The sequence below is a fragment of the Filicampus tigris genome, chromosome 3, assembly GCF_054856515.1.
Source record: "Filicampus tigris isolate MCC_2025a chromosome 3, RoL_Ftig_1.0, whole genome shotgun sequence".
In the NCBI taxonomy this organism is placed as follows: Eukaryota; Metazoa; Chordata; class Actinopteri; order Syngnathiformes; family Syngnathidae; genus Filicampus; species Filicampus tigris.
Window position 1 is genome coordinate 14,819,772 of NC_141219.1, and position 26,265 is coordinate 14,846,036.

The 26,265-nt window shown below is 42.4% G+C and overlaps 1 protein-coding gene across 3 annotated transcripts; it reads left to right on the forward strand.

Moving 5' to 3' along the window:
* Nucleotides 1-212: 212 nt before the first annotated feature.
* Nucleotides 213-26,009, forward strand: LOC147150014 (frizzled-3-like). Of its 3 annotated transcripts, none has more exons than XM_086025299.1 (11): nucleotides 213-369; nucleotides 2,158-2,952; nucleotides 18,906-19,102; nucleotides 19,222-19,524; nucleotides 19,597-19,759; nucleotides 20,353-20,652; nucleotides 21,781-22,032; nucleotides 23,399-23,547; nucleotides 23,624-23,738; nucleotides 23,890-24,044; nucleotides 24,115-26,009. In XM_086025299.1, exons 2-11 carry the CDS (start codon nucleotides 2,668-2,670, stop codon nucleotides 24,290-24,292), a joined length of 2,097 nt encoding a protein of 698 aa, XP_085881425.1. In that variant the 5' UTR covers nucleotides 213-369; nucleotides 2,158-2,667; the 3' UTR covers nucleotides 24,293-26,009. The 3 variants fall into 3 exon arrangements, with proteins under 3 accessions (XP_085881425.1, XP_085881427.1, XP_085881426.1); XM_086025301.1 differs by having other exon boundaries at nucleotides 23,627-23,738; XM_086025300.1 differs by lacking the exon at nucleotides 213-369 and adding an exon at nucleotides 450-740.
* The last annotated feature ends 256 nt before the right edge of the window (nucleotides 26,010-26,265 follow it).

Consider the following 26,265-nt stretch of genomic DNA (forward strand, 5'->3'; position numbering starts at 1 on the left):
CATGGAACAAATACTAGAGTTTAGGTTGTAAATATCTCTTCTGATAGTGTTTAGGCTAGCAGAGAAGAGTTTGGTGACCCTGACGGGTTCACCTCTGTATACTCCGCCATTTTTAATATTGATAACATGAAATGATCAGAAAAGAACGTGCCTAATGTAGAGCTAAAGACAAATTAAGACGTATCGGTCGAGTCGTCCTCCCTCGGCGTGTGTCCACTCCAGCGGGGGCGTGCGCGTTCACGTTGATTGCGCGCTCTCGCTACACGCGCTGCAGCCAGGCAGGCAACCAGCCGCGGACAACGACTGGAGCACCGCAGTGAACGGAGCCACCGGGGCACCCGGACCTTTCTTTAAGCCCCCTATTGCCAGGTAAAGTGCGCTTATTAGTAATTATTTCCGTCTACTTTGACGTCGCAAACCCCTTCTGAAATGGTTTCGTGCGCAGCGGTGACACGTTCACGCTACAGCCGCCCCCCATGATTGATGTGCTTCAAGACGGAGAGCGTGGCTCGTCAAACCATCGAGGAAACCTAGTGGGAAAGCGGTGCCGCGTTCCTCCTTTCCGAACGAGTCACGCTGAGCCACAGGATGTTTCTGTACGTCCGTGGAGGACAGGTGGCGCTTTTAATGAATATGGTCTTGTAATTAGCATAAAGGTAGCTAACTCTCGGACAAGTTGCCTCGCGCTGAAAGGTCTACGGAAGCCTGCTTGGCGCAGGTGCCCTGGAATTAAGCACAAGGTTCGTTAGCGTTGCAGAATTGTTCTTTTCTTGATAAAGTCATAGCTAACATGTCTCAAACGGAGCCGTTGGTAGCGTTTAGTGTCGCCTGGCCAACCTCACGCAAACACAAACGTCGTAGAGGTGTTGGAGTGAGTGTCCACGTAATTAGACGGAACCTGGTGAGGTTAAATCTAATTAAAAAACGTTTTCCGTCTTCCCCAACTCGTTTTGATCATATTTCTGCTCCACCAGTGTCGTTTGTCAACAGGCTGTCGTGACTTGACCTATGATGATGCTAGTCACTAAATTGTCTGCTAGGTTTCTTTTTAAAAAAAAGAAGAGTCGTTGTTTGTATATTGACAAGGGCTTAACAGTTTAAAAAAATATGCTGATTGAGATTTAATATGTGATTATTTTTTGTAAGGTCCTCTTCCAATATTTTTTTAAACAAAAACAAGCAATAAATAAATCTGTATTCCAAACAACAATATCAGATTTGTTATACATAAATCATTTGGTTTTATAGATTTAGGCTTGCGCTAAAATAAATGCAAATGAACCATGAATTAATATGAACAACGGTTTCGTACAATCTTTTAAGCATTTACTACGACCACTTCTCACGATGCCGCCATACATCTGCTGCTGGCATAAACATACTGCAAATCAGTGAGTCATAAATTGGATTACAACAATATTACAAACAAATCTGTAACTATCACCAAATTTTACAAATGTTAAAATTTTCATGTTTGATGAAACAATGGTATGTAAACATAAGGACTGCATTTAAGCACTGAATCTAGACACTATTACAAATAAATACAACATGCATACAACAGCAATGGAAAAAATTAGAGACCACCCTGATTTCTTCATTTTCCTGTTCATTTTAAATGCCTAGTACTGATGACTAATGCATGAACAAAAACAGCCCATAAGAGTTGAACTAAGTGCTGATTGAGAACATTTTAAAGGTTTTAGTTGATAGTTGATAACCAAAATCACTTCATAATTTCTTATATAAATAGCTGTGACATTGTACCGCCAAAAATGATGCTTTTAGACATTCCATGTTTTCTTGTCACTTGATATCTTCTAGTGGCACCAAACATTAAAATGAACATTAATTTGAAAAAAATATGGTGTTCTATTAATTTTTACCATGTCTCTATTTCTAATCCTTAAATAAAAAAAACATACCAACCGTACAAAATGCAGGTTTTTGTTTTCCCAAATTGCAGCCTTTGCAATTTGAAAATTGCAAATGACTGCATTGGGATGTTGATTTGAATTTGATTAATTTGTCAGCCCTCATATTGACAAGGAGTTTGTTTGTCAAGCGATGGGACCTGACACAAAGCCCTTTCAGATTGTTTGATCATTGAGCCTTTCCTCTGTGTTTGTGTGTGTGTGTGTGCTTCTAAACCTGCAGGACCTGCTTGAAGAAGAAGCCAGAATGCGCGAGACCTTGAAGGCAGAGAAAAATCATTCGAAGGTGGAGGAGGAGGAGGAGGAGATGGATATCACGACCTTGTGTGTTTTGTTGAGGTGCTGCTGGAGGCGAGGGTGAGCAGACAAAAGAGGGACTGACAGCCCTGAGGAGCTGTTCTCTCTCACTCGCTGTCACCATGGAATAAACCAGGAGGTGGAGAATGCTGCAAGATGCTCTGCAAGCCAGTAGCAAGCGGCGTCACAGTCTGAAGGCTGAAAGTAAATAGTGAAGAACAAGAGGCGGCTTCTTTCGTGCTGCTTTGTCTTGGTGCGCCAATCAGTGGGGCCTCCATCTTCCTCCATAATGTGCCTCTTATTAAGAGGTGGGATTCTTCTTTTGAAATCCCCACTGAGAGTGGACTTGGTTGCCTCCAATGCAAAGAAGCCTTAAACCAATTATCAGCGACGCTCAAGGCGATACTTGGTAGTCTGGCCTCTCTGCTGTATAACAATGCAGGAATCATTTCCAAAAGAATGTATGGGAGACTACACGACTGAGCCGATGTCTTGCAGACAAACTGCCAGTTTTCCCCGTTTCCCCATCCCACTCTTCCTGCTCCTCTTATTCACGGCTCCTCGGGCTGGGACCATACACATGGAGGCCATCGAGAGCCACAGCGAGTTCAGCTGCGAGCCCATCCGACTGCGAATGTGCCAGGATCTGCCTTACAACACCACCTTCATGCCCAACCTCCTGAACCACTACGACCAGCAGACAGCCGCGCTCGCCATGGAGGTACGTGCATTGTGTTGGCATTGTATGGTTGTGTCACAGGGCACTGTGAAATTGGATAGCCTCCGCAGGGTAGGGGGAGAGGGGAGCGGGTGTGGTGTAATTACAGCGTATGAGCAGGTTTGGTGAAAACTGTAAAGCGACACATTGTCACCTTACGCACTCACATTCACATTGTCGTGTTACGCACTGGCTGAAGGGAAACAAAAGAGCTCAAGAGCTCAAATGTGATTACGCATGTGAAGGGGGGAAAAAAAACTCAACAATGCAGCCTCAACCAATTCATACTCGACAAATTGGTGTGTTTGCCAGAAATGGTGGTGTTGTTATCTCGGTATTGATCTGTGTCATGAAGCATTGTAATGTCCTCTGCAAACACTATTAAATCATCCATCCTTAGAGAAAACAGAGATGCTTTACACAGCAAAAAAGGCTGCCGGTTCATCCATACAGGTATTGTTTTTTAATCGCTGACTACGTCAGTAGTAGATATGGACCAATATGTTTTATTCAGGGCCGATGCCGATTAGTGGTAGTCAAGGAGGCCGATAACCGATATTTGCAGCCGATATTAATTTTCTGCAAAAAAAGAAATATTGGCATAGAAATAAAAAAAAAATAAAAAACTCTTAACTTTGTTGAAACGTCTTTAAGCATATTGCCACTGTCCTGTGAAAAATAATTAATTATTAATTGTCACGTTAATGGGATGTCTGTAATGTAGAAACCCCATTCACGTAAAAATGAAAAAAATGGGCATAAGTGTTTTTCACAGGACAGCGATGATGTGTTTATTGAACCAATTTTGACATTTGCATGATGTTGAATTATTTTTATTATTATAAATGTTTGCCAATACTCTATACATCTTTGGTGTAAAATTCAAACAAAATTTCACAGAGACCCCTAGGGTCATCAGCATGTCTTCAAAAGTTACATGAAAATGTAAACAATAGCTCCGGTGAATGAAGTCCTCCAAAATGTAAAATTGATCGAAATGTTAAAATTTCACGTCTTTTGATGTTAAACACAAAAAGTGCAAAGTATTCCCAGGTTCAGTAAAATCTCTTATAAATTTAACTGAAAATTTTAATCAACAGTTTCTTGAAGTTAACACAGTTTTTGTTTGACTTATTATCGTCCATCAGTTTTTAAAAAAAAAAAAAAGGCCGATACCGATATTCGTCAAAACACTGAATATTGGCGCTGATAATCCAGCCTGACGATAATCGGTCTATCCCTAATCAGTAGCGTTACAAAATATATTTGTCCACATAGAAACACATTTGCAAGCTATGAAGCCTACAGTACGCATCAGGTACAGCTACCTAACACAAGGCCATCTTAGCCAATCTAAGGCCTGTACAAAATCACATAAAACTGGCAAATAGAAATCCCTCATGACTGCAGCTATTTCTGAATATCACACGTTTTGAGTTCAAAGGAAATGGTCAAAAAAAAAAAACATGGAAGGAAAAAGATGCACACACAGTCATGCAGAGGAGACACCACAAAATGCGTGTGTGTGTGTGTGTGTGCGTATTTGTGTGTGTGTCTGTACGTGTTGACAACGGGTCCATAATTAGTAGAAATTATGTATGTTTTTTTTTAAATGTGTGTACATGTAAAATATCTTGATTAAATATCAGTAGCAATTACCAAAGCCATTAGTAAAATTTGATCACGGTTGGATGGTTGGAAAAAAACAAATTGTTTATATGAAAAAAATGAACAACACAATTGTGAAAGAGAGACAGAGGTCAGATCACTTTACAAATACAATAAGCAAAATGCTGTTCAGACAGGACCATTTTCAACTAAAAATTTGTGTGGGAGTGGAGGCGAATGTAGTTTTGGCAGTTCGTTTTTTTTTATGACAAATTAGGGAGACTGCAAACTTTGGGAAGCATCTCTCAAAGTGGGAAATGATTGCATTATTGTCACCGTCTGAAAAAGGATTTGTCTTCAAAATGAAGGAACATGTAGTAATATTAATTAACCAACTATACTCCAATTAAAGAATGAAAAAATGACAAGGTTTCAAATAAGAACACATGTTCACCCAAACCGAAACTGTTAGCACAATGTGTAGGCAACTGGCTGGCATGGAGGTGCACATGCTGTACAGCTACTTGTGGTCAGGCATTGAATATCAAAGAGTTAAGAGCAGGTGATCTGCCCTCGTCATGTTACAGTTGTCTTCCAGCTACATGTTACCGCTGCTGGAGACACGCATGGATGAATGCGTGCAGTCACCGAAGCGCTCATGATTCTTCTTGAATGAGAAGCGGAGAGTACGGTCACGCAAGCGTCACCTGAGCGACAACAACTACCCAAATGCTTGGTGTTGTGAGAGCGCCGGCCCTGCGTGCAATAGACGCGCAATATCGGATTACACTTGCTTCTCATTCCTTTGTTAGTCCCTGGAAACAAAAAGGTGTAGATCTAGGTCTGGCTGATTAGTAGTCGCTAATTACTGTTTGTGCAGGAAGTATTTGTTAACCCCAAAGAAAATGTGCTCTTTCTGTTGAGACTAGCGACTGTACAGTCAAGCGCCGTGTGTTTTGGATGAGAACGTCATGCTTATGTGGCTTCAGCTGATGTGGAGGAGAAGTCACAAAATCTGGTCATCAGGCCGACGGGGTCCTCCGTATTGCACGTTGCTGTATTTCATTGTTCACTTTGTCAAAGACTTCACTCAGCAAATGAACGCAGCTAATTCCCCAATGGCATGTCCAAACATGGCTGACTGGAGTCTGTGAGGAGCATCTGTTAATGAACTCCCTTTGACCCACATGACGAAGTCTCCTTGTAACAGACACTCTGCGGCCCTCCAGCCATAGAAAGAGACAGCGCTCTGGAAATGGCCGAGCCGCAACTTGAACCCCGCGAGCATTCCTGCTCAGCTCTGTTCAGACCAGACACCGTAGTCCTGCCGGGAGCCCGACAGGAAATTCGGTGACACCTGTCTGAGGCCAAGAGCTACACAACAACTCATGTGTGGCATTTACAACCCCTCCATTTAACATGGGTTGGAATGGTATCGCTTTAGTCAGATTTGTTTTTTTCATTTGAGGTGACCTTGTGTTACTGGAATCTTACTCTTTGTATGATACATACATATGCATAAACAATCGAAGGACACATGGCGGGGTACACAGTGGCCATTGTTGTTCATGCGTTTCTCGGTTGTCTGTGCTTTCTCACATTATTGTATTGTTGATCAAGTGTGAGCACCATGTGGTAAAAGTGACAAGGAATTTAGTGCCCTGGCGCCTTGACCAGCCTCATAACACTCATATCTCAAATTTTCTTTCCACATTGGAATGAATGGCTTCATAAAAGGCTTTTAATCCATCTACATGATTGTCATGATAGTTTGGCTTTATGAGAAAGTATTTTGTTTAAAACAGCTGCTATCAATAGTGTAAGATAATAATCTCTGACATTATTGCAAACAATGTGTTTTATTTGAACGGTGTTATGCACAAAGTCTTTATTTAAACAAAGGTGACTCGTCAATGGAATCAGCCTACTGGAACAAATGCCTTCTTCAAACATACCAGAGAAGAAAGGAGAGCTTTCATTAAGATGTGGCCGCTCCCCAAAAAAATCCTCCACCACCAATTGATGATCATTTCATATGCTTGTCTGCATTTTGCAAATCCCCCTTCCTGTAGAAGCATAAGAGTGAAGCACCCACTGACAAATTAACTTCACGTGTCTTATCCGAACCGAAGCCACCGATGGCAGTTGCAGTCATCGCTTTCCGAGGCCGATGACAGATGTTTGTTTTGCCGCTGCGCCGCGCTTACGTGTTCAATTGCTGGTGTGAAACAAACGCATGTCATGATATTCTCATAACATTTTTCGATAACATGAGATTCCTTCAAAGTTATTGCTCCACATATATTCAGTGCATGAATTCTTAATACTATACATCAAATCCTTTGATGATTTCAGTGGTGAAATCCCTCATTCCCCCTGGTTAAAATGCTAAACCACATTTATTTAGCATTCATGCAACTTGTTTTACAGAATGGCGGTTTTGCGTTTCATTGATGACCAACTATACTGCTGCTTCCTGCGTGTGTGAGAGTGCGGCGGGGAGTTTAATGTGCCAGCTGCCATCCTTCACTACTGCTAACTAGCTGCTAATCTCTTTCTCAGATCCACAATGAAGACATTGATTTTTACCAGCCAATCTGCCACAATAGTCTTTCAAACCTGAGCTAAATGGTGCGAGAGACTTGAAGCTAAAAGGCTAAGTGCCTTTATAATGGCGGCTGGCTGTGCAAATGGGGGAATTCTGTCTTAGGGAATACGTCACCACGGTCAATCCATCCATCTGCCGTGGTATTTGATGAATCCCAGTGGATGTGCCGCAGATTGGGACTGTATTTCACTTCCATGTATGTTGGAGATTTAGGTGGATTGTATTTCTACCATGAGGAACTAAGATCTGCTCATTTAAGTCAATGTGAGATTTCCTGCCAGTAGACAACTTTTCAGTAGCATTTATCGTATTTTTAGTCTGATTAATTCTCAGGGAATAAGTATTTTATGGGTAGGCTAAATAACTATCAGTAGTCTGTTGCATTTGGACTGTTTGAAATATTTCTAGTCACATACCCCCACAAAAGACAGGGCAAAAAAAATCTTTCAATTTCAGTGAGCTCTTGACATTTTATTTTAAGAACAAACTCAAACTCAAGATGTCAGAATTTAAGCAAGTACAACATTCAATTACTAGAGTGTTTTTTTTTTTCTGCGTTGCAAAGCCAGTTAATAGCTATAATTTGGCACTTTAATCGATAATGTGCTTTCCCTTTTCTTCTCTTTGTTTAGAAATGGTAAATTTGGAAATTCATTGTCATTTTGATTTACAATTAAAAAATATTGTTTAAGCCTCTTCTACTTATTAGTTTTAATCATTTCAGAAATGTAAATGTTGAGTTTGCCGATGCTGTTAAATTCTTGCCGCTGTGACATTGGCCTGACATTTGGTGGTTTTCGAATACATTAGTTTAGTCCTGGACTTTGTGATGCGGCAACGATAGCACAGTAGCTGTAAATGAAAGTAAAATGTCGTCTTATTCGAACATACGTTATGAAACTCATTTCCAACTATATTTTGATTCATTCATTTATAACAGACAATAGTGATTTTAGGTCGTTAAATTACCCGACATGTTTCGGCGTGTTACTTCCGCCTTCGTCAGAGTGACACTAGTGTAGTTGTGACGCGTCTTTATCAGCTGAAGTTCATTTGCAACTGTAATCTAGTAGTAGTAGTAGTGCTAAGAAGACACTCAAATTCCGCTTTAACAAAATGTCTTACAAGATCCTTTATTCTGTCTTGATACAAGAGATTGTTAGCACCTTGAAATACTGACAGATACTAATTCCTCCTGCTCCCGAGTCTTATTTTCTTCCCTTCCAGCAGTAGTGAGTCTTTTTTTTTGTTTTGTTTTGTTTTTTTCAACTGCAGAAATTCAACCTTGACACCTTAGTGTAAGCGACTACAGACAGACATCCTTTCATTCAGGTGGGTTCTGGTTACATTATACACAAGTATCCATTTGACAGTAATGGCATGCTAATGTGGTTTGGAAGAATATGATGCCCCATTAGGACTATTGAGCTGAGCAGGTGCTCTTTAAATTGACCGTTCTCAACCCAACTCATAAAAAAAGAACGACACAAATGGATGATTGACAGGAGTGCAGTTATGTAGTAAATCAGTGTTAAAAGACATTGAAGAGCTTTTCTTATCCCACAAGACCACCCATGACCATTAACTCCGCCTACACAAGACAAAAGAGCTCAGGGGATCAGATTTTTTTTAACTAATACTTTGAGCTATTTACAAGATCCCAAAACAGCCAGTTTCTTGATTTATTTCAAGTTTATAGCATTTTGTTAGTTTGCACTGTCGTTGAATGGAAAAGCTTCTATTCAATTACTGCAGAGACCTTAAAAGATTTGTAAAGGGAAAAGGACAAAGTGAGTGAAGGATAATTCTGAGTGCGTTGGACCCAAAAGTGAATTTAAGGACTAAACAGGAGAAGACAGTGGCAGAGTGACAGGTTGTGTAAAGTCTTTCGAACCCTACTGTCTCCGGTGTTTGTCTTTGTCTCAGCGTGGAGCCTGTCCTTCAAAATACAACTTGCTAGGCTTAAGAAGGGCCACCCCGGGGCCACGAGGTCCCAGCAATAGACGGCGCTTGTGTGAGAGAGTTCACGACTTGCTGTGCTGAAGTGTGGTCTGCTGTGTCTTTTATCCCATTGTGTGTGAAAGAATTGAGTTTTTAAAAAAAGCGTGAGTCGTTTTCTTGCGCTGTGTTTGCGTGCCGGGTAACATCTGAAGAGGCGTACTATTCACTAAGGCAGAGACAGACAGGTCCTCATCTCGTTTAAATGTTCCTGTTTATTCCCCTTGAACTCTTGATTATCATGCTCATTCTCACGGAGTCTATTGAAGCTGCCAGCCCAAATGAAGCAATCATTTATTTATGCCCAGAACAAAGGCGCTGCCTGGTGCTGCTTTTTTGGCAGACTGTTCCCATCGGCATAGCTGCCACTGCTGCTTATCCAGCCCCACAATGGCAAGTTAAGCGAGATTTAGGGAGACATTGTTGAGCTTTTTCACGGCTGAAACACCGTTCTGCTGCTCACCACGGCCTCCTGTCATTTACTGCTTTCCAATACATTCTGGAATCTCTGGAATCTGTACTCTCACTTACTGTACAGCATTACACGGAGACATGCCTTGTACAAGAGCTCATTGACTATTTTGGCCAGTCAGTGTCTCAAGTACATTGTCTATTACATTTAGAAATACATTTGATTTTCCTGAGGAGTTGAGAAATTTCTATCAAACCACTTTAGTAGACACTCCTCCCAAAAAACATAACGGTTAAGGACAAGTTAAGTCTAAGTAATTAAATTAAAATAACATTTGAATAAATTCTTTCAATGGAGTACCTAGCTAGCTAGATACCACCAGCTAATGTTAAACGGACTGTTGGGGACATGTTTTCACTAACAAGTTAATTGTCTGTATTTTTTGATCAGGGAAATGAAAAGAGCGGTCATTTTCTATTTTATCAATGCATTTGGGAGAAATTGGAAAATAAGTGACTCCATGAATAACGCCTCTTGTTAATGAGGAGAATGGCCGCGCCCCCTACCGTTCTATCCTTGTTCGGTCGGAGTCACTGGAGGAACCGATTACAAACTCTCCATTGGAAATCATTGTAATTTCATTGCTTATAACGTCCAAAAACGGTGATCAATTGGCACCAAAATGTATGTGGACATCCCTACTAATGTCGACTTCAACATATCAAAAGGATGAACCTCTCTGTGGCTGATTTATATGAGAATGATGAGGAAATGTGAAAGTGAGCAGAGCTACATAGCTTTATGCTTGGACGAGCGCACACTGCTTCTTTGCTTAAAAAAAAAAAAAAACACAGTTTCTTTGCTGATCACGGTTAGGACGAGCAAGACATTTAACACCACCCCCGGTAGTCTTACCTCACTCTCGCGGCTGCAAGCTGTGTCGGACAACGCACGCGACTGCTTGGGAGGCAACCCTGCGACATGAAGACGCAGGCTCATGATCACCTCCACACGCTGCGCGGACAGTAAGGAGCTAATGTTGTTGTGCTAACGCCTTTTGTTTTAACGGCCAGAATCTAGTTGTTGCTATTACCAGTACTGTTATCCTACTGTTAGCTGGGGAGGGGAGCGAATGGGAGGAGGGGGGTTAGGGGTTGGTGGATAAAGATCCATGCTTGTCTGGTTGCTGGTCCTACTGCCAGTCGCCGTCTGCCTCCCGAGAGTTGATACGAGTTTAGCGTCGCTAAATGTCCGAAATATAACCCGTCGGGGTTCGTGTGCGCATTCATGCTCTTGTCCTCTTCAGCCTGTGTAAGTGGAGGAGCGATCGCCACGGTATTTTTTTTATTTTGTGGAAGTGATCATGATGGGATCACGTTTTATGTCAATAAATCCAAACTATTGTGCAGAACACTTTTATACTTTCACAGGTTGTAGTGGACAAGAGTAGTAATGTGCATTTGCATTTTGGTTTTAGACAACAGAGCTGACAAAGCGAGCAATATAACGCTTGGATCTCTCCCGTGACGTAGACCCCTGAGGCCGAAAACATAACATAAGCCACGCCCCAAAAGGGGGCGGGGTGATTTGTCGTAAATCTAATCACAAAAAAAGCCCTTAAATCACTACAGAGTCTTTTGAGGGGGGCATTTTAGTTCTGATGTCATTTTTACATGCAAACCTATTATATAAGTGCCAATGTTAAGTTCATCCAAGTGTCTCTTTAAGAATGTTACTGGATGAAGACCTAGCAATTTGTTTTGGCTGTAGTCAAGTCACACAGACCATTATTTCAACATTAAAACATCGCTAATAGACTATGTCAATACATCATATGTTATAATCAAATGTGTATGCTTTGAAGCCTAATGGACTCTGCTGTTGTCAACTTCAGCCTGCTGTAAGTTGGAGTCTAGCAGTGTTCAGCTTTGGTTAAACACATAAATAGGGTTATCCATGTTTTATGGACTTAATCTGAACCCGTGACCAGGATTGGAAAATAACTGTGTGCGTGCGTGAACCCACTGGTGAGAGATGTTTAACCCTTACAGGTAAGGCCAGCCTCAAACTACCATCCACATTGTCATGTATCTGTTTGCTTATACAAAACCAGTTAACACAAGGCAACTGTAATTATGTTCTGCAATTTTGGACTATCAGAAGCATGGAGACTCCCTAGCTCTCCCTTTAGAGCCGGCCGATTAATCAATATTATTAATTAATTCAGAGTTAATTTGGAAAATTGTTTTTTGAATGGATTTTTTAATAGCTCCCTCCCTTTAACGTGAACTTAGACTAACAAACAAGTGGCATTTTCCGACCACTCTAATATTTTTCAAAAAGGCAATGAGCAAGTTGAATTCCTGCTAATAAATGGACAATGTGAGAATAATAATTTCCACTTAGTTTTTTTGAATGGCAGAAAGAAACATTTGCGATTATCAAAATAAATTAAAATTGGAAATGTGATTTATGTGAAAAATTTGCCAAGTTTAAGACCTTATCACTCTCCTAATATTTCCTTCATATTCAGTGATGATAGATTCACACATTCTGAATGAATACCAGACAGTAACCTAATCTTTTTTTTTTTTTTTTTTTTTTAATTAATCAATTGAACGATTAACTCTATATCAGCTTCAACACAAACCCGGTGTCAAATCAACGGTTGTCACTTTGAATTACAGATGAAGTTCTATAAGGAAAACAGTCCTGATCGCAATGCTAAAAAATGTCTGCATCCCCGCTCATTATTCACCACCCTACACATTCGCTCTTCCTCTCGCGAAGACAAAATGTAGATTTTAGCAGCAGATGGGCTCACTAAGGCAGCTTGGATTGGGAGTGGATGTGCGTGGGTGCTGATATCAGATTCATCTCCATTTTCAGCGTCACTGCTCCACCACATCAACGCGGCGATCATTTGAGTTGAGCCCGTCTCTGAAGCTTCTCTGCTTCTCGCACAATCTGACTGCGCCACAACCTTGGATGCTTTTAGCCTTTTAAGCGCGTCCTACGGCGTTGTGCACACATGCCCGTCCTTTACCCTGTTATCCTCCAAGAGACAAGGGCCTGCTGGAGCCGCCACATCACCTGTTGCCATGGCAGTTAAATAGGCAGGGAAGGAAGGGCCGGAATGGAAGAAGGCACACAGGGAGGGAGTGGAAAGGCATAATGAGTGCAAGCTGAAATGAAAGAGGGGAATAATAGTACAAGTGGATTCATATTTTCAAATATTTCAGTGTAGGTGATGGGTGATGTTTGTCTGATTCAAAATGAATACAATTCAGCACAAAGACTTTATGTTAAAGCTCAATAATGTACAAGCCATAATGTTGTTGACACGACCGCAGATGTAAACAGTGAAAATGCAACAAGTTGGAGTTGGGTCCTAAAGATTTGCAATGTCACTTCCGCCAAAGAGACATTTGCCATCATACAGAATTATTGAACATTTAGTCTTTTTTCCCCCTTATAGACTGACGTTAAAATAATTGTAACTCCACCAAACAAAGAGAGGCAAAGTTAATGAATGCTGATGTGAGTGGGCCAAAAAAAGAGAAGATGTGAAGGAGGTGGACAAGTGCATATCCAGTATAATTGCAGGGGTAAATGGGATGGAAGCAAAAGACAACATGAATAAAGGAAGAAAAAGATCAGACCAGAGGAGGAGGAGGAGGGGAAATGAACGTGAGGGGGAATGCCATTATCAGCTTTGTCTGCTCCTCCTTACTAAAGGCTGGATGGACATGGATAAGGGAACAAATGAATGAAAAGCAGAGAGTGTGAGAGGAGGTTGCTTCTTTCCTAACTCTCTTTTCTGTGATTAGTGCACAGAGCATTACGGTGGCCTCAGTTTGTCTGTTCTCAGCCAGTGGCTGTCTACTGCCAGTCATTGAGAGAGAGAGAGAGAGCGAAGAGGATGCAGACCTGCAGCAACTTGGATTGGAGTATCTTGTGAGTTTGTTCCTTAGACACACATAAAATACAACAGTGGACACACGAGGAGAGCGGCGGCAGCAATTGTTACACATGTCCAATGGAATAATACAGACCTTGGGCTACGTCTTAATTGTCCCTGCGCATTCACTGATGCATGTAGGATGTCCAAAATTGTTGGGTGAGGGTGGGATTCAAAATATCTTGACTGTCAGCTGGAGGTGAGGCGAACGGGAGAATGACGCAGTGATGCAAACTGAGGTGTGTGTTCTGACAGTATTCGGACCGCAGGGCCTCTCTGACAGATTCCTGGCCCCACCGCAGTTGAGTCCCTGACTTAGGAAAGCGAGGGGTGGGGGGGGGGGTGTTGATGTCCAGATGGTCCCTGCTGAGGTTTAGCAGCGAAAGCCCACATTTTTCCTCCTAAATATCAACTCATGTTGAAGAGAAATACTTTACATTTAGTCATTTGAATGTGTGGGTTTAAGGGATTACAGTTCAGATTTGGTTAGTGACGGGCACATGGTGGACTACAGTAATGTAGCATAAAATCAGGAAGAACATTTTCAGTTTAGTTGTAATGTCTATTAATGCTGTTGGCTTTAAGATGAAAGAGCTGTTGGAAGCCATTTGGCAAAGATCATGTTAAGCTCTTAAAATGATAATAAATCACGTCCTAGTCCTAGACCAACATTGAAATTGATCTTCCAAAGGTTTAATCAGGGCCAAACAGGGCCAATGCGCAACATAAACACTTGAGCAAAAACGGAAGCTTCTCGTAAGCAAATGAAATGATCACGTAGACTTTTGAAGGAAGGTCTTTCTGCCGGATCAATTTTTGTTTCTCCGAGGGCTTCAGACCAGTCGTCTATCATCTTGATTGGACCACAACCCAAAGCTGCTGATGGATTTCGGGAAGTGTGTGTGTGGGTGTGTGTGTCACTCTCACACTCTGAACACCTCTTCCAATCCATTTGACTCCTTAATCTATTCTACTGGGAAACCGCCACTTTTCTTCCCATTTCCACTTGAGTTTTTTTGCCTGTTTTGCCACTCTGCCCCTCTCCCTCGTCCCTCCTTCTGTCCTTTTCTTTTCCTCCTTACACTTTTGTGTGCAGGCGTTTGCGCCGCGCTGACAGACTGAATTTGCCACAACTGCTATAAGCGCCTCATTGCGCACTTACAGAAATACCCTCGGGCCTAACGGACTGCTCAAGTACATAATGTGAAACAACTAACTCATAAATTGTCTCGTTTTGGGTCGATACCGGATTGCTCATCTCCCGCCACCTTGGGGATGATGTTAGTAGAAGCTGCTTTCCAACATTGACAAGAGGGCAAAGCTAAGCAGAAAAACGGCACTTTGTTTTTGATGTTGTTTTATGTTTGTACTAAAAAGCGTATGTGTGTAATATATATATTGAGTCTAGAGTGTCTAGCCTAATGTTGTTTTATGCCATCCATTAGTTTGAACAGGTTCAGTAGTGTTTGTGTGACTAGAAAATAGGTGTTGGCATTTTTTCAGTACACTTGCACAAACTGGCATCTCTCCCTTGGGTTTCGCCGTTCAACTTTTAATTATTCTCCCATGTCGTTCACCGGCTTTCATTCTTTTGATTTTTACTTAGTTTTTTTTTTTTTTTTTTTTTTCCTCTCAGGGTTCCTCCCTCTGAATATTGTGGAGAGCAGGAGTAAAGAAAAAAGAAACTTAATCCTTCCATTGAACAGGAGTTGAACCAGTCAGGGGCTTTTTCTCATTTTGCTCTGTGTCAAAAAACCCCAACCTGCTTCTCATTCTAAACGCTCGCACTTGCCCCTCACCCACCCACACACAGAGCAACGCACACGCACACACTTTATTTCCATTACTTTCTTTCATTTTGCTGATTAATGGATGAGCTTTACAGTTCACCTATATACTGTACCCTGCTAAGGGCACATAATTGACATACAGCTCATTGTTTTTACTGACACCATTATACCTCTTTGATTTAATAGAGCACTAACTAAATGGCGAGCTACTAATGCTCATTGTCCACTGGAGTGGTACTAAAAATACTGTTGGACCGCGAGTCAGATGGAACTGTATAAATATGCAAATGTTCTCATCTCCCCCCCTGTGTGAAACATCAAGTTGATCTAAAATAGAATATTGACATGTTGTGTTGTGGAGGTGGAGATGAAATAGAGGTCTTGCCCGTTGGAGTTGCGGTTTGAGAGCACATTGAGAGAGGAGGTCGGAAATAGAAACAAGCAGGTTGGAAGCTTGGATCAAAGGAGGATGCTGCGATAGATTTATGAGATCCTTTTCTCACTATCCCCTTCCTCATCTTTTCATCACTTGGTATTTCCTCTCCCTCAGGCTACGTTGAAGGGATTTTTATGTCTTTCACTTTGTGGTTTCTTCCATCAGCAGATTACATCAGAATGTCTGACAATTGTTTTTCGGCGAGCAGACCCCTCCCCACCCCTATGTATGATAATCGACCCTGCTGTATGCGTCACGCGTGGGCCTGCGTATGCACAGAAGCCTTGCTCACTTCTAGACGGACAGACTGCGATTCCGTTGCGAGAGCAACGATACAAACATGCGTGCTTTGGAGAAACGGGCAGAATGAGGACACACAAAATGGGAGTCGCACACATTTTCACTGCTTGAGTTAGCACGACTAGAGATGAACAAAGGTCCTCTTCCTTTGGCCAGTGAGACGCACTGTACTCACCGTAAAGTGTCGCCCGAGGCACTACGTAGGCGTGCGCGTGAGCGGCGGACAGACACGACCCGAGACATCTCGGTGAAAACGGTTCGCATCAGATGCTGAGAATTAGTGTCGTTGTGACAGTTACAACTGAGTTAAATTCACAAGGTTACATTATTTTTAACCTGTCCACCATTCTTTAACAGCTGAACATGAATTTAAGTAGTTAAAGGGGGAAATCAACCCAAACATATTTTTTTTCAAGAATATGTTCTATGTAGGCCCACTAGTTGAAACACGGCATTCTGATAAATATTGCATTTGTGGAATATGAGTTAGGCAGCAAAATCCACCCCTTTTTAGCCATCTCAGGGGGCGGCCATTTTGTGCCGCTCCCTGAGATGGCTACAAACAGATGGATTAACTCATATTCCACAAACGCAATATTTATCAGAATGCCTTGTTTCAACGAGTGGGCTTGCATAGAACATATTCTTGAGAAAAATATGTTTGGGTTGTCTTCCCCTTTAAGTAGAAGTAGTGATGCTCATTAAGTAAGCAGTTTGTTATTCTCAAGACTTGAACTTATTCCCTTGTGCAAAACACAGGCCATACATCTCTGCTATATGCCGTGGAAATCTTTTTAAATTCAGTCTAGCAGGGTTTTTTGGAACCATCTCTCCACTATTCATCGTTAAGCAAAAAAAGAAAAATTGTGTGCATCATTAAGCAATGGCCATCATTCAGAATTTGCAGTTACTCGTTTAAGAGTAGTTAGAAATGAGCCATAGGCTAAGGTTGGACTAAATATCGACTGATCTGTATCCAGAATGTCAACAGCCAGCATGTAATGTCTTCAACTTTGTGGTTTGTCTCCCAACATGTATTGTTCCTCCAGCACATACTGTGCATTCTCAAGCAAGGATTGCAAATGTGCAAATTATTGAGTGAAGATGAGCGCAGTCATGCCCACACAGCCAGTTGTGTGCACGGGTCCAAAACTATGTCACGCTGATCACGCACCGCTGCACCCATTTACTGGTGGAACATGTGCAGATCTGGAACACGGCAATCGAGATCGATCAAAACATACACACAAAGCCTGAGTGCACAAACAAACACATACAAAAGACGTACAGTCACAGATGAATGCTTCTTTGCACGAGCGCACTTGTGCACTGTAAGAGTGTGCAGTAGCTTTTGTTGTCAGTCAATGAAAGTGTGCAGTTTTCATCAAATATTTCATACACACACGGAGAGCAGTGTTGCTTCCAGGCAGGCATTGCGTTTTGTTTGAACGTTTCATGGGACTGTTAAACGCACAAAACCTCAATGGCCCGCCAAATAGCCTGGACAAAACAGACAAACCCAATTTAAATGTAACACAAAGTATGGACTTTATATTACAAAATGCCATTCAGTTGGTATTCCATCTTTACATCTGCCCACATATTACATTTTCTTTATCTTTCTCCTTTGTCTTTTGCTTATTTAAAAAAAAAAAAAAAAGATGTTCATTTATTGAGTCACTTGGCCAAAACAACAGTGCAGTGAAAATTATCAGCAAGAAAATAATCTTGAGCCTCGTGCACAGAGATCTTATAAATTTGTCACATCAGAGCCGAGGCAGAAGAGCTGGTACGTGTCTCCAAATGCGTGCCTTTTATACAGAACCTCAAAATATTGCCTCAACTGTGAAAACGTCAGCACATACTGTGACGTACTGTACCTATAAAATACTACGCCACTTGCTGGGTCGACTTTTTACTTTCATTCTGCGGCAGTGCTATTTATGCTAAACTGTGATGTTAAAATAAAAACACGTTTTTTTCCATCACTGTTCTGTGAGAATTGCTTATGTGGCAGGCATACTGAAAAAAAACAAGCGATTCTATTTACCGTATCTTGCTCACAGTTCCAAGTCGGGCCTGACCAAGTATTTGGCAGGCCAACTTAATATCGGCAAAAAAAAGCAGCCGATTTTATATATTTTTTCCTCTCTGGGTTTTTTTCTTTTTAAAAAAAAAACACATAAATATAACATAACACAAAGATAATAAAATGAAAACATTCCCCTCCTCCCAAATAAAAAAGGTTGAAAAAGTCTGCCGATTTTTCTCCCCGTTCTGTTAAAGTTAATACGAAAGAATAAATTAAGTAGAGCAGTCAAATGTTCTGCCTGTAACTCATAGATTTGTTGTAAGCATTAATGGGCCAAAAAAAACTAGTTTTAATCTTTTTGTTTTTTTTAAATAAATCGGCTCATTAGTCATCAGAATTTTATTCTGCCACATCGGAATTGACATCGGCCTCAAAAAATCCATATCAGTCAGGCCCTAGTCACAAGCTAATTGATGCAATCGGATCTGTGGATGGCTGCTATGTTTGTCCTACACACCGAGATTGGCAATCCCCCCCAAAAGTCTGCCTTTGCTGCTTCAAAAAGATGTTTGCTAATAGGAGTGCCGCTCTGCATTTTTTATGAGCTTCCAAATGCACATGGAATACTGAGACGTTTGGCGTTTCATCCCCTGTCCTTCTTTTCATTTCATTTGCAGAGCATTTGCAAAAGCATTCGTGCATGTGTTTTATTACCATGCACGCTCAAACATCTTTGATCTTGTCCAGCTGAGATTGGAAACGGTGAAGTCGCGGTATCACACCATTTCACCATCGTCCACTCTCGCCGCAGCCCTTCCATCCCGTCGTCAACCTGGTGTGCAGCCCTGACCTGAGGATGTTCCTGTGTGCCCTCTACGCCCCGGTGTGCGTCGTTTACGGACAGGTGTCCCTGCCGTGCCGGGCCCTCTGCCAGCGGGCCAAAGAAGACTGTCACAGACTGATGGAAATATTTGGACTCGTCTGGCCAGATGACATGGAGTGCAGCAGGTTATTAAGACAAAAATATCTTTTACAACGTCATCACACACACACACACACACACACACACAAAAAAAACAAAAAAAAACCCAACAACATTTAAATACAATGTGGCTGCCTGCCTGCAGGTTTCCAGACTGTGACGAGCCGTATCCTCGCCGAGAGGACCTGCGGAAAGGCTCCGAGCCCACAGACCAATCCTCCCTGACCGTCCAGAGAGACTACGGCTTCTGGTGCCCCAGGGAGCTCAAGATAGAACCAGAGCTGGGTTACTCATTCATGGGCAGGAAAGACTGCTCTGCTCCCTGTCCTTCCATGTACTTCAGCCAACAGGAAGTGACCTTGACCCGCTACTTCATCGGGGTCACCTCCATTGTCTGCCTGTCGGCAACCTTGTTCACATTCCTTACGTTTCTCATTGACGTCACCAGGTGGGTGCCTGGACTACTTTGGCTCCGCTCCGTAATGCGACATCGCTTCTCAAATGTTCACTTCCTCAATAGGTTCCGATACCCGGAGCGGCCCATCATCTTCTATGCCGTGTGTTACGTCATGGTGTCGCTGGTGTTCTTCTTGGGCTTCTTGTTGGAGGACACTGTGGCGTGCAACACAGTCAACCACATGCAGTTTAAAGCTTCAACTATAACGCAGGGATCACACAACAAGGTGAAGGAATGCGTTTGCATTTTCAGAGAGCGATAACAGTTAGCCGAGATTGTCATACAGAGTGGTTGTAGGATGAACATAAGGAAGCTCTTTTGTGACAGCGCTGATGGAGTATAAGTATAGTTTTGCATCGCAATGACTTTGCTATCATTTTTTGAAAGTGTCAAATTTATTGCCGTTCCAAAATGCATCACGGAAAATCAACTTGGAAAGAACCAAGATTCAGTGTTGGGCTGCCATCTTAAGAGTTTGAATGATTCTGCAGTTCTCACCGTCTTTTGCAGGGGTCACATTCTAAAAACAGCTGTGAAAGCAGAAAAGATATCTTCTCCCACACTCATTAAAAACACTGAAGAGATATACACAAGACTATATACTTAATGTAACTCATTTTAAAGTGAAGATAAAAAAAATATGATGGGGTGGGATTAAAAAAGCAAAGTCGAACATGTACAGCTCTTCAGAAAATTGAAATCAAATGATGACTTCCCCAGCATTCCTACTCATGCACGAGACATTTTGGGGACTTGTTGGGTTCCGATTGATTGATTTGCTCAGCATGTTTGTTTTTTTTCCCATGGCCCATCCCGCAGGCGTGCACCTTGTTTTTCATGCTCCTCTACTTCTTCACCATGGCCGGCAGCATGTGGTGGGTCATCCTCACGATCACGTGGTTCCTGGCGGCCGTGCCCAAATGGGGCAGCGAAGCCATCGAAAAGAAAGCCCTCCTCTTTCACGCCGTGGCCTGGGGCCTCCCGGGGGCCCTCACCGTCGCCCTTTTGGCCCTGAACAAAATCGAAGGCGACGGCATCAGCGGCGTGTGTTTCGTTGGCCTCTATGACATGGACGCCCTGCGCTGGTTTGTCCTGGCACCGCTCTGCCTCAACGTGGCCGTGAGTACACTCGGGTGATGAATGAGTGCGTGGGAGGATGAACGAGTGGGTGAGTGTTAGAGTTAGACCGATATGCTTTTTTCAGGGCCGATACTGGTTATTAGTAGTCAAGGAGGCCGATAACCGATATTTGGAGCCGATATTCATTTTCAGTGAAAAGGAAAATATTGGCATCAAAATCTAAAGAAAAATGTACTCTTAGCTTTGTTGTAACGTCTTTAAAGCAGAAGTCAACCCAAACATAGTTTTTTTCAAGAATAGTAGGCCCACTAGTTGAAACACGGCATTCTGATTAATATTGTTTGTGGGATATAAATTAAGCAGTAAAATGCACTCGTTTTTAGCCATCTCTTATGTCGACTGAAAATGACATCACAACTGCTCACAATGACTAATCACGGCTGACCTGTTGCCTGAATCTGAGCCGTGATTGGTCCTTGTGAGCAGTTGTGATGTCATTTTCAGTCGACAGAAGACAAAATGGTCGCCCCAGAGATGGCTAAAAACGAGTGGATTGACACTTTCCACAAACACAATGTTTATCAGAATGCCCTGTTTCAACTAGTGGGCTTGCATAGAACATATTCTTGAAAAAAAATATGTTTGCGTTGACTTCCGCTTTAAGCATGTTTATTGAACAATGTTTCAGGTTTCCATCATGGTGATTTAAAAAAAAAATCATTATTACAAGAAGTTTTTGACATGATCTGTTATCAAATTCTAACAAAAAGTTCAGGGAGCACCCAGGATTGTCAGCATGTCTTAAAAAGGACGAAGGAAAACTTAAACAATAGCACCATGTAGTTTTCTACAGTAAATGAAAATTTCAAAATGACAGAAATGTTACACTTTCACATAGCTTTATTTTGATTTCCACAGTTTTAAATTGATTTATCGGCCAGCAGAGTTTTAAAAAAGGCCGATGCCGATATTCGTCAAAAAGCCAAATATCGGTGCCGACAATCGGCCCGGTCGATAATCGGTCTACCTATCCATCTATCCCTAGTGAGTGTGACGGACGGACGGGAGGAGGAGAGGCGGCCGCTCGACTTTTGCCCCGTCGCTTCCGTTTGTTTTGTCGACTGCTAGCGGGCCCGCGGGTTGTCATTCGTCTCTCCGCCTCCCCAGGTGGGCGTCTCTCTTCTCTTAGTGGGCATCGTGGCTCTGAACCGCGTGCGCATGGAGATCCCCCTGGAGAAAGAGAACCAGACCAAACTCGTCAAGTTCATGATCCGGATGGGGGTTTTCTCCGTGCTCTACCTCGTGCCCTTGCTGGCCGTCATCGGCTGCTACGTGTACGAGCACACCTACCGCAGCGTGTGGGAGACCACCTGGATGGAGGAGAACTGCCGCGGCTATCACATCCCCTGCCCATACAAAGTGGGTGTCTGTCTGTCTGTGTGTGTGTGTGTGTGTGTGTGTGTGTTCAGCTGAATGAGCAGGTATTTGAAGGGGTGGACAGTATGCATCATTAGCCCAGCTAATGCGCTCAAGAGCAAAGTCCACAACAGCGGCAGTGTGTGCGCCTTGTTGTTTTTCTTTGACGCTCATCTTTCAGTGTGTCCTCCGGTTCCCACACTTGCTCTTCCTCCTCCTCCTCCTCGTCATCGTCACCCTCCTCTACTCCCACTCACGCGCTCGCTGTCTTTGCTCTGGGCTTGCTCAGTCATGCTCTGCTTCCCCAACTCTAAAAGGTCTTTGTGTGGTTATGAAGAGCGGCGTTTTTTAGACTCACTAGCTTTCAAAAACGAAATCAATGTGCACGGTGTCAATGTGACTCGAAGCATCCGCGCCAACTTCTGCTCATTTCCGCCCACTCGTTACCAGATATGAGCTTCACTAAGCGCTAATCATTTTCATGACAGTCCGACAGCTCAGTGATGCGTCAGCCAGTTGGTGATGGACGCGGTAATTGGAAAACTGTGGCGGCAGGTGCAAGTGTGTATGTTACGCAAATGTGTGTGTGTGTGGGGGGGGTGGGTGAGAGAACTCAGGAGAGGGAGAGGGAGGGAGCCTATTTATGTCCTGTTTTAGTGCTGGAATCTCAAGGCTGCTGTGTGTCACTAGATTTTTTTCATTAACTTTCCTACATTTCTTCTGGCAATGATTAACAAAAGTCTGAGCTTTTTCCCTTTATAATATAATATAAAAGGAATATGTTTGACGAAGACCATAACGAAGAAATTGCATGGTAAAATATTTAATATGGGTTATTCGAAGATCCTGCAGGTTTAAACGACTGTCTGTGCCAAAGAGCTTAATGTGTGAAAAAGCTCGGGTTGTGTCCCCTGTGCATTTATTTGATTATTTATTTAAATGGAGAGACGTACATATAAAAAAATCTAAATGTGCTGGAGTCAGTAAGAAGGCACGCTCAGTTTCCGCCTTCCTTACTGCTTACAAATGTTTTTCCATTCAAATGTACTGTTGTTTGGATTTGACTGCTTCATTTGCATAAGTTTGTGATGACAAATCCCTTTACACGAATGCCCAAGTCATAAAAACACCACGATGTCATGCATGAATACAAAAGAGTTGAGCTCTCAAGCTACCCAACTGTTGCAAACTACTGCCCTTCTGGTGTTTGTCGCTGCAGCTGCAAGGAGAGTGAAAGAATCACTGTTCACAATAATTAATTGCACGATAGGAAATATCAGTGGTGACTTTTTTTATTTCTTTACATTTATTATTACTTGTGTCTAAATGGTCAACCTGGCCACCGTTTGTACATGTGTGTTTCCCTCAGGTGGAGCTGAGCCGTCGACCGTCCATGGCCTTGTTCCTCATGAAATACTTGATGATGTTGGTGGTGGGAATCCCCTCTGCTTTCTGGGTGGCCAGCAAGAAGACCTGCTTTGAGTGGGCCGGCTTCCTGCATGGACGGAGGCGCAAAGAGTACGCCATTTTGCCCATTTTGAATTGTGCGATGGAACCGGTAGTACTGTGACCTTTTGAAAATGTCCCCATGCAGCAGCGGAGTGAATGAATCTCGTCAGGTGCTGCAAGAGCAGCCCGACTTGGCCCAGTCGTTGCTGCGCGAACCCAACACGCCCATCATCAGGAAGTCCAGAGGAACCTCCACTCAGGTCAATAACTCCGGTGTCCAAAATACTCCTTAGTGGTTGGGATATTATGATGTATTGTTTAAATGAATATCGAACAAAACTATTGCCATATTACCATAGGCATATGATGGGGTTTTTTGTTTTGTTTTTTCACATTTTTGTCCTCCTTCAGGGTACTTCCACTCACGCCTCTTCCACTCACCTGGCTGTCCCGGACGACCTGGACGAGCCCGTCGGAGGCCAGCCCACCTCCGCCAGGAGCAAAGCCAGCAGCGTCCACAGCAAAGCCAGCTACCACGGCAGCCTGCGGCGCTCTCGCGATGACAGGTGCGCGAAAACGGGAAAACGTCAGAAGCCGGCGATGCCGTCACTCATCTCTTGTCTCCCGTCATCCCAGGAGCGATGCGGTGGTCTACAGAGGCGTGGAGCAGCGCAGTTTCCACGGCAGCACGCCGCGCCTCGACCACCCGCTGTCCGCGCACGGCAGCCAGAGGGAAGCCCCGCCCCCTCTCATCACGCACGGGTCCACGGCGAGCGAGGGCCGCGTCGCCGACAATGACGGCACCAGCGCCTAACAACTGCAAGGTAGTGTCAGTAGTGTAAAGGAGAACATGTTGAACGCGTGTTACATGTTGAGACCGGACTACATTTTAAGCAAACACACACTGTTACTGTTAACAATCCTAAATTTCTTTACCACTAATTTCTTAATGACTTTAAAGAAATGTTTTTTTAAAAAGTCTCGTACCAGGCTGGAAGTTGATTGCTGGCAAAATTCATTTGTACATGGACCTAATGTGAACCTGTGGACCTCTTTGTGTGTTACTTCAACTATTTTTATACTGTGAACTTTGCGTGTGTGCGTGTGTATGTGAGTGGGAGGGACAAGATTTAAACAGTTGAGTTGTATTGAACCGTCTGACTGATTTTCACAGAGGCATCTGCTTAGTAAACGAAACAGGTGCATCTAAATTAGGGATGTCCCAATCACATTTATTTTGTCCTCAGTCTGATTCACTTGATTTTGAGTATCGAGTCCTGATCCGATTCTTCCGTAATGTGTTAAGAGGAAAATATGAGCACATCCAAACTGTCTCAATTATCTTCAGATTTTTCTGTTTGAATAAAAGATATTTCAACATTATAACTTTTTTATGGCTATATGTCAGCAGTGGTTCAAGTTTTTAAAAAAAAACGTTTTTATTGACTACAAATAAAGTTAAAAAAACATATCTTTTTCAGCAAATACTAATTACCTGCAAATTATGTGATCGGGTGGGGACGACCCTTAACTCAATAAATGAAGAGTATCGTGAAAAGTACATTTATTTCAGTTGTTCACTTCAAACAGTGAAAGACACAAATTCACTACGAAGGAAAATATGTCATCGTTTTACTATGTATCCAACAGGACAGCTAACAAAAACCCAAGAAATTTCAAAATAACGTAGATAAGAAACAACCAACAATTATTAGTCATGTAGAAATTAGGTTCAAATTGGCCTTCTGAAAAGTATGTTCCTATGTGTTTCATCGAGTTTCACTTTTGGAGTTAAACTTTGGTTGTAAATGAACTTGTCTTTGCGACTCTCATTTACTGAGATGCACCTGATATTCAAAGGTTTTTTTTTTCCTTTAAACAGAAAACAATGCAACTAGTTGACAGATTTCACTACTACACTTGAATTATTTAAGTTGCGCTAGTCTGTTTCTTTTGCTCCTCTGCCTCACTACATGATGTAAATATGACTCTTCGTTCATGTGAACCTACCTCGCCTGTGTGATCAGCCTTTTGTGTTCCTATCAAAAGCCCCTTTTTTTTTCCTTCACGTAACTACCCTCCATCCTCACCAATTACAAATTTGCCTTCTGCCTGTCCTGCTCGTAAACGCGCTCTCACTCATCTTGCTTTTGTCCTGCAACGAGCGTCTGTGTTCTTACAGACGTTAGATGTCTCGCTGAAAGTTGTTGTCAAGCACAACATGGCTGACATGGACAGGTGCATTTAAAAAAAAAAAAAAAAAAAGGGGCAAATCAAAAAAGCTCTTCTCTCAGCCCTGCTTGCATTTATCTGAGGCTGTGAGGTGCAGAAACATTCTTTTCCAGATGTCATATTGTGATGGAAGTGACGTGTGCAAATGTGGTGGCATCAAATGTTAATGTCACAATGGATCAGAAACCTATCGTAATTCTTGTAAATGAAAAGCTCAGTTCTGTTTGTGGTTTAATTTATTTGCAGTTTGCTTTAACTACTTTTACATTCAGTCTAATAAACTTTTTTATGGACTTTAATACGTTCATATTTGTGCTTTATTGCTTACATTTGCGTCCTCCTCTCATATTATTATTTATTTTTTGTCTTGTAAATACCTCTTAAGAAAGTAGCCATTTTTGGTTACCTAAGTGTCAAAAATGGACCCCGCAGGCTTCTCTGAGGCAATACACAATTTAATCCAGCTAATCAGTTAAGGCAAATGAAAATGTGTTACACTGGTGAGCAATTTGAAAAAACATTCTGTTGGGTTCGATTTTTATGCAAATTAAAACT